General features: G+C 36.3%; 1 protein-coding gene across 2 annotated transcripts in view; it reads right to left on the reverse strand.

The window, feature by feature from the left end:
- Positions 1-9,611, reverse strand: part of LOC107736862 (putative thiamine transporter SLC35F3) — a 52,145-nt gene that overhangs the window by 10,945 nt on the left and 31,589 nt on the right. Inside the window, exon 1 of one of the 2 annotated variants that reach the window (XM_016548222.1) lies at positions 9,101-9,224. The exons of the other annotated variant lie outside the window; for it this stretch is intronic. Within the exon in view, the coding sequence (XP_016403708.1) occupies positions 9,101-9,212 (112 nt within the window). The 5' untranslated portion in view covers positions 9,213-9,224. Of the gene's footprint in view, positions 1-9,100; positions 9,225-9,611 lie in introns of those variants that run through there. 2 annotated transcript variants of the gene reach the window in all.

Here is a 9,611-nt window from a genome sequence, read left to right on the forward strand (position 1 = left end):
AGGTGATCCTACTTTCTTTTATAAAGTATTTTAGGTGATCATAATGCTTTCTCCCAAAGTACAGAAGCTGTATTAGGATCCATATCCCAAACTCTAAGAGACTCTTTGAACCAACTCAATAATTTGCTGGTGTTATGTAAGATTTTCGGTTTCTGCAGAGATCCCTGATTGTGCTTTCATAGTTCATCAGTCCACCCAAGCAAACTCTTAGCCTTCTTGTACCTGCACCCCTAGGGATGTGCCTAGAGCAGCCTTCAACATCCAAAGCTCAACACTAACAACATGTTCACCGATAGATCTGTTTCTGTTGACAGAAGTTACAGTTTCCATACAGAAGGAATCAAATAACCCACAGTCAAATAACACCACCCACGTGAGGTTGTATGTGTAAACTGACACTATAGTGTACACTAATCTGTATTTACACACACACTTGCTGTGGAGGCTGTTGTCATATCATACACCACAGTAAATTAACAGTATGTTTTACTCCCAAAGATAGTTCTTCTTTGCTCAATTCAACCTTACATTTTAGTCTAAAGCCAAACAATAAGCAATTTTTTTTATTTTTATAATATTTTCCATGTCAGACTATTCAAGGGACTCAATCTCAAACCTCTATAAATGGCCCATGAAATGCAAACTGTTCAAGGTTGTGTGAAGCTGCCCTTGAATACAAAAGCTAGCTGTCACTGCACTTTGCCAGCACTGTATATGTTTTCAAACCTACGCACCGCTTCCCTGTCCCCTCATAATGAACTGCCACTACCACTGCGTATTTAACATGTGGGTAATTATCTGAAAGCAGTGAACGTGTGTAGTAACCATGGAAACTGATCATCAGTATGATGCGGATAGAAATCTCTGGAGACACATGATCACAAATACAGTAATCAATATACACGAGCTCAGCAGAAATTGTAAAGAAATTTGCACTGTGTTAGAAAACAGAAAATGAATAAATACCCAATGTAAAATATGATGAATTATTATTATTATTAATAATATTATAATTATAATTAATTAAATATAATAATAATAATAATCGCTATTGTTGTTGTTGTTAAAAGACTTCAAAAGGGAATGGACAATTTAAATACAGTACATAGTAATAAATGCCCAATGTTGTTTTACACCAAAGTCTGATAACCACTGGTTTAGGGCATCCAAATTCAGTTCAGGTGAAATTCATCTCAATCTAACCTTCAGATTCTGACCCCATAAACCTTAAGTCTTTTTCTTATGTTGCTGACCAGTGTTCCAGACATTGGTCCAGACTAGCTAGATCATCAAACCCTGGCAAGCAGGACCAACCAACTCCTACGCCAAAGAAGACCAAGCTAAGCACTTTTCAGCCAAGAGCAGCCTTTTCAACCAAAACCAGATCTACATTGATTAACTCAGTGCATTCAAAACAATGCTGCATGTGGAGAAAATAAGCAGATGGTTCGGCTGCCACAAGGAGAAGCTAATGTGACTATTTTATCATATTATCATCAATGAAGTTTCTGCAAGGATACTCGATTAATTAATGTGTAATTAACAGTACGAGAAGTTTCTTGACTTCAGAAGGACGTCTTCAGCGGGACTGATGGAGTCTGAATCAGAATGTCACTTACTGCTAATGACTAAGTCTTTGACCGTCATAGCAATTTAAAATGATTAAAATGTTCTTACAGAAACCTTCTGATGTAATTTCTAAAAGACTAAGTTAAATGAATGGCCATTTACATTTTTTGCCATCAGAATGAGATCATCCAATGGACCACAAGACACAACAATCACATAAATGACATCCTGGACTTGTGTTAGTTCGCACTGCCTCACAAACACAGAATTTATATTCAAAACATTTTTAAAAACCTTTTTTTCTCAAAAAAACAAAAACAAAAAAAATTGAATTGATGTTATTTTTTTACTATTGGTATGAAAATGTAACCATTTTATTATTTTTTTTACCATTTTTATATGTGCATGGCTATTTCAAAATAAAGGTCAGAACGCGCTCACTGACTCTGATGAGTACTCTTGTGCCAAATTAATAAATTACAGTTGCTCTGTAAAACATTAAAAAACAGCCAACAAATACGAAAACTAGAGTCTTTAAGCTTTCAAATGATACATAGTTTGTCAAGATTACTTTAGGTTTGGATATTACTGTTATAAACATGTAATAACAAATGGGTCCACCGGTTGACCAGTGACAGTTAACAGGATAAATGCTGGTCCTTCATAAGAATCACCAATTTTAGAGGTCCTTGGTATCAAGAAGTTTGAAAACGTAATAATTCCTATTGGAATGTGACTCGACAGGGTCCCCAATTTTAAAACTAGCATCAGCATTTGTTTCTCTATGCATGAATAATTCTGAAGAGGCTATTCTTTAGGAATCATAGCTTCAAGTACCAGTTCTTGTTTTTGACAGGGAAGATTAAAATCTGCCTGTGCCAGAGGCTTGATGCTAAATCAGGCCAGTGAGTGTTTCTCACAAAAAGCGTTTCAAAATGAATCGACGTGTCAAGAGGAGCTCAGACAAAGTGCATCGGCAATGAGGGCAGCGGTCAGAGCCTCAAAAGTCTCAAAATGCCACGAAAGTTCAGCCTCAAAGAAGTGACAGATTTCAATCAGAATCCAGACTCAGCAAAAACTGTGACAGTGAGTGTCAGGGAATGCCATTTGGTAGGTGCTGGTGTAATGAGCTCACAATCTGAACCCATAAGCAATGGAAAAATATTAAGCTTTAATGAGTTATCATTCACTCTATTTCCTGCATTAGCCAAAATATGCCTTCAGCCTATAATGGCGAGTCTTAAAAATTCTGGATGATCCATGATGGTATCTGCAGCCAGGATTAGTTAACTAAAACTACACTCTTAATAACTGGTTTAAGTTATATTGGCATCATTATATGGTTCCATAAAGAACTTTTAACATCAATGGAACCTTTCCATTGCTCAAAAGTTTTTTTTTTTTTTTTTTAGTGGAAGTGGAAAATGTTTTTTTTTTTTTTAGATTATTAAAATGTACTTAACAATAAAAAGAGGTTTCTCAGGGAGCCAAACATGGTTCTTCTATGGCATCACTGCGAAAACTCACTTTTGAAACCTTTATTTTTAAGAGTGTAAAACTTAAACCATAAAAAAAACTTAAAAAATAAAAAAAATAAACATTAGCATTAAAAAAAAAAAAATATATATATATATATATATAAAAAAAACTTAAACTTATTTTATTTCCGCAAGTTGCCATGGAATTATTTCTCAGTTTAAGTTGATGTACTAAAGTAACTAAAACGGAAATAAAAAATTATAAAAAGTATGGAAGCCACGGAATAATAAAAATAGCCTTTTTTATCTCACAATTCAGACTTTTTTCTCGCAGTTCTGCATTTATATCTTGCGATTTTAGTTTATATCTCTCAGAAGTGCTAGAAAAAAAGTTTGATTGTAAGATATAAATTTAGAATTCTGACTTTCTCAAAATTCTGAGTTTACATCTTGCAATTCTGATTTTTTTTCTGATTTTTTTTCCTCTGAATTTTGAGTTTACATCTCGCAAGTTCTGTTTTTCTTTGCTTCCTTCACAAAATAAAAAAGGTAACTGTGACTTTTTATCTCCCAATTGTAACTTTTTTCTTGCAATTGCGAGAGTTTATATCTCACAGTTCAGATTTTTCTTCTCAGAACTGCGAGTTAACACCAAGTTTATTTCTCGCAATTCTCCGTTTATATCTTGCAATTCTGAGAGACAAACTTCGAATAAAAAAAGTTAGAATTAGATATAAACTCAGAATTCTGACTTTCTAGAAATTCTGAGGTTACATCTCGCAATTCTGTATTTTTTTTGTTTGTTTGTTTCTGCCACAAAATAAAAAATAAAAAATAAAAATAAAAAAGGTAATTGCAACTTTTTTTCTTACAATTCTGACTTTTTCTTGCTATTGCGAATTTATATCTCATTTCAGACTTTTTCTTCTCAGAACTGCGTGTTAACACCTCAGGTTTATTTCTTGCAATTCTGTGATTATATCTTGCAGTTCTGAGTTTGTCTCAAAGAATCAGAATTGTGAGAAAAAAGTCTGAAATGTAAGATAAAAAGTTGCAGTTACTTTTCACATTTTTTTAATCCCGTGGCAGAACAAGCTTCCATAAAAACAATATAGACATAATTATAATAATAATAATAATTACAAAAACACAAAAAATTAAACTTTAACTGAAATGAAACAGTACTGTTGCTGTAGTAGACAAAAAATGTCATATTTAAAGTATAATTCTATTCTAATCCTGTTCTGAATTTCTTCATTTTTTGAATGATAATGATAATAAAAACAGGATTGATAAGTATAATTCAGAGGATGCTTATAGTGCTTATATAGTGTGTGTGTGTGTGTCAAAAGAAGTCTATGAAAACAAGTGGCTGTAGATTGTGTGTGTGTGTTGGTGCAGCAGGTCAGTGAACCCTGCAGTGTCCAGCTAGAAGAACAGATGCCCGAGATGTCACACTCTGTTGTGACCCTGCTCACGGCTCACGGACATGACAGAGAGAAGCATAACCGTGCCAGTTGCCCACTATTTGTGTGTGTGTGTGTATGGCTGCGTACTATAGTACTGAGCATCAGAGGCATCCAGTAGTGTGGATTTTGGAGCCACTGAATCTCTCTTCTGTTTATCAAAAGAATCGTTTACTGATTCGTTCAGTGACTCTTTCTGTGGGTTACATCATTACACTAGTTGGTGGCCATACATTATGAATGAGTCGTTCTATTATTCACTGATTAGTTCAAAAACATGAATTACTTTGTTTGACAGTTTGTTCACCCGTTCATTCACCAACATAATGTACAAATGAACTGTAGTCGGATCAGATTTTTGATTCATCCCAGTATATTTGATTAATTGATTTTTGTTTTAAAAATCTGTTTACCACAGATATTTCTTCATTGATTCATTCAGTGACTCGTCTAACAACTATTTATAACTCAGTGACAACTATTTATAACTATTTATACAACTATCTAACAACATTTTCTGGAAACTGTCATACACTACCAACAGTTTGGGGTAGCAAAGTAATACTTTCATATATATATATATATATATATATATATACACCTTAAAGTCTATCCCAACCCCTCTATGTCCCCTTCTCCACCGCAGCCTGTAGATCCTGCAGAAGAAAGACTGCAGTTTAACAGACTGGAGTTACGTCAGCATTCCTGCTCTAGATCAATACATAATAGACCGTCCATAAGTCCCCTGCTGAATCTAATTGATGAGCTAGTGCTGCAGGTGTCTCCCCAAACAGAGCTTTCCACACTAATGTACTGACAGTGTGAAGTGTCCAAGTAATCTCACAGTTAGCTCGCAGCCTTCAAATTAAGTGTACGAAATGAATCCAGCTCAGTCTGCAAACACTGAGACAAGTGTGCCAAAACCCATCAATAAAATGCTGCCTTGCTAGATGTATAAAGTCCTGTTCTTGTAAATAAGCAGCACTTCAGGAGAATTAATTTGTGGAGAAAAAATTACGGCAAAAACAATGACAAAAATGATTCCTTGCGTGAACAAATCAAGGTTGCATTAAAAAAAAAAGAAAGAAATTAGCAGTAATACATAGCCTCAAGATATAGTTAATATAGTAAAACTCCAGTAGTTGGTGACAAGTGACTGTCTTTTTGACAGAATCAATTATCAAATTCAAATAGGCCTATACTGATTCATTCATGAACACAACAAGTGGCTAGTGAGTCATTGAATCATTCGCTCAAACGAATTATTCGAAAACAACTGATTCACTGAATCACTGCTACTCTGTGTCGCTCGGAGATGTGTGGTCCATTCTGTTTTGACAGAACTGTTTTATAGCATTATACAAAATAAATACGGTCTGTAATTACATTTTTTATTTAAATGTATACATAAGCCTATACTTTACTGATGGAATAAAAATCTGTCTGATAATATAAAATGAATAATAATTTCCCCAAACAAAGACTTTCTTAATATCTTTGTTCTGCAATTCAAACAAGAAAATGTAAACGTCTGAAGGGAAGCTCAGATGAGATCTCTCCCACTAACTAGTGCACTGAACAAGAGACGAAAGCACCCGTTTCCACTCATGAAAAATGCCTCTTAGTCGGGATTATGTGCATCCAAACACAAACGTATCACAAGCCACACGCAAAAGTTATTATTAGACTGAAGCTCTGTATTAAAATGACTGATGTCAGACAGAAAAACAACTCACAACAACATAGATGTTTTGTGCCCCGGCTCACTGCTGTGAAATATGTTTGATTAAAACGCTTCAATAAAAAATGGCTGGATATGTACCAAAAACCAACTTAAAACAGCCCACTGGCTTCCAAACAGGGACGCAGAGTTCTTACGAAAGCCAAGATGTGAACAGAAAGAGTTTGGCAGTGAAGGCGTGTGAGTCACATCAGTGTAATGACTCACTGCAGGTTTATTACACAGCCTCTTACTTCTGGCACCCTGTATTACATTTAGTGCTTGATGGAGGAACGGCTCACGTTTTCAGATTCCTCCGGCTTAACATTCAAACTGAAATTAATCGCACTACTTAGGCTAATAACTAAACACTGTATTTCTCCATATAGCAATGTGGTTGTTTAAGTAAAACGGATACATTCTGCTTTGATTAAAGCTGAACTTGGTGATTTCTGGACATTCAGGGCTCCAAATGTGAAGATGAAAAGAACAAATGTACAACAGTGATCTAAAATGTAGTCGGGAAAACGGTTTGTGACCAGTGTTTTCCTGCAAACAAAAACAAACACAGCGCTAGGCTAGCCATGACGTCTGATTTGCAAACAAACACCTCTTATGCGCGGTTTCTTACTAATTGAGTCAGTCAAAAGACTTCACTATTCTGTATAATGGGTTGCTCAGTTCGTGGATTGAATCTGACTCAATCAGTCAGTGAATCATTCATAGACGTTCACAAATAACTCCCTCACTAAACTGCGAGTCGTCTTTCTTTTATGTTCAATTCAAAATGAACCAATAACCGTGCTCGTTAGACTTGCATCTGTGTATTTACTGACTGGTTGTTCATAACAAATGTGTAGATACATTTTCACAACATTCACAGTTTGTGTCATAAATAAATAATAGTAGTCTAAAATGATATTTTGCCAAAATATTGTCGAGCGAGGTCCAAATGTAATGTTGAATCAACTGTAAGGTTTGGCCAAATGTCAAACAGGTTTCTATAGGATGGACGAAGAAATAGCCCCCAATTTTCTGTACCTCACCTCAAAGGAAGCCCCAAAGGCCCAACAGATCTCTGAACTGCCAGCATAAAGCTTTTAGTAATCATAGAAGCTGCCAGAATTTGGCTGCAGGCAGGCCTAAACCACTGCAACAGTATAAGTAGACCGCTGGGTCTGAGCCAGAGCTGAAACCAAAGATCAAACCAAAGAGTGTTAAACATCCCACCTCAAACGTACTCTAGAGTATAGCAGCTTCTGTTGATTCTGCCTCAGCCTCTGAGCCAGACCCTTTGCTGATCAAGAGTTCATATAAATGCACAAATATGTGTGCAAAGAAATCAATTAAACTATCCAAAGAAATAGTGATTACCAATAACAAGCGCGTACCTGTCTCAGAAGCATGAGTTCATCAGTGAGTCAGAGTCGATTTGTAGTCCATTTCTCCAGCTGGTGCTGGTCATCACTTCAGATTGGACACTTGGAGAAGACTTACTCATAACTATGAAGTGCGCATAAATGAGATGTCAGGGAATGACAAAACTGCCTGCCACAATGTTCTGAGTGAAACCTTCACAATAACTGCTGATATTTCTGTCTGTGCTCATACAAGTTTGATACAGACCACAAAACGAGAGGAAAATGTGAACTCAAAGTACCTGTGTTCTGTCCTGCTTTCTAAGATTAAAGCTAAAAAAAAAAAAAAAATCCATGCTTTGTAGGCATCTAGAAAATGCAAGCTAATGCAACGAGAATTAATATAAATAATGGTTTGGAGCACAAATGCACACACACTCAGCTTCTGGAAAAACAGCATACGGGGTTCATACATCACAGAAATGGGAAAGTATGGGACATGTAATCAGCCTGATGTACCAAGCAGCTCACTGCTCACATTGACTGTACTGCTATGAAATCAGGATGCACCTAAATCTGATCAATAATAATAACATAACAACAGTAACGACGACAACAATATGCACAAAAATGAATCATTTTAACACGAAAAGTGTACAAATTTTTTTTAAAAATTTTAAGTGAAAATTATACTGTTTAAAATGACAATACATGTATTTTTACTGCAAATATTGTATAAAAAGTAAAAAGTATGATTTACAGCCAAAATGCCTCAATACAGTTGCTAATTTTTTCCCCTACTTCAGTCAACTGCTACATTAATGACAGTTCTATACAAGCATATAAACAGCATGTAAAATGTACAAAAATATTGTAGCAGTAAATAATCTGCCGTTTTCCAGTAATTTAACACTGTCTCAGCCAATGGGAAGAAGCCAGCATCTAAATGAAGAGTGTGAAGTTTCTGTCTGCATTAACAAGCAGATGCACTTTTTACATCATCATCTGAAATGAAGGAATGACTTGTTCATTGTGTCTCAGTAGAAACAGCAGATGATATCCTCAAGAAATTTACAGATAATCAGCCTCTCTCTTAACTCCTTGTCAGAAATTGTAAAGGTCTTTTTGTAATTTGGAAGCAATCACAATCAGAAATCCACTAGGATTTTAAATGCTTCTTGGAGATATAATACTATTAGGACTGATTCCAAATGCCTTTAGGATTTTAACGAATGCAGATGTTTTAAGATCTGATGCATTGTAACCTCAACGATGATCTGTTTATATTAATATTCCAACCATAAAAGGCGCAGAGAACAACCAAACATCTGGACTGGTGATGCGCAAAGGAGAGAGGTGTTTCTCGGTATTATGCTATTTTTCGCATGCACTACAGTTCGATTCAAAGCAACAGAGCACACTAAAGAGCGCATAAGGGAAAGCAGATCGCCCTACAGAACGAGGTTAAATCGCGAATCGCGTTGCGGACGGAGCCCGTTGCGCACGTACCTCTCACTTTGGTCAGGGTGAGCACCGGACTGTTACAGGCGGACAGCGGCGCGACCCGGGCCGAATGTTTCTTCATATTGACGAGCTCGGACAGACGGAGCTCAAGCCGCATCGACTACATCCCTAAAGCTGATTGTGACCGAACTGCTGTCGATGTCTCGTGCGCCTCCTCTACCCCTGATCTGTGCTCTCTCCCCTCCCACTAAACACTCTGCGGTATCCTCCCGCATTCTCCACGCGGGACAGTCACGGTGCTGCAGTTCATTTCTTTTGCCCTATAGAGATTTGCACCGTAGTTTTCACAGCTTAGGTACATACATCTCAGCAATGATGTTGATTCTGCCAGCTGCGTCGCTGTACCACAACATATTAACCCCCTTTATCTGTAAATGTTACCAAAGTAATATGAATGTTTAACCAAGAGAAAACGAACTAAAAATTATTTAAAATTTAAGCAAAACACACACAACAAACGCAATGTTTTAAGTTAAATGAGGAGAAACATAAAAAT

This window comes from Sinocyclocheilus rhinocerous, unplaced genomic scaffold, assembly GCF_001515625.1.
Source record: "Sinocyclocheilus rhinocerous isolate Xijiao unplaced genomic scaffold, SAMN03320098_v1.1 scaffold1214, whole genome shotgun sequence".
NCBI lineage: Eukaryota > Metazoa > Chordata > Actinopteri > Cypriniformes > Cyprinidae > Sinocyclocheilus > Sinocyclocheilus rhinocerous.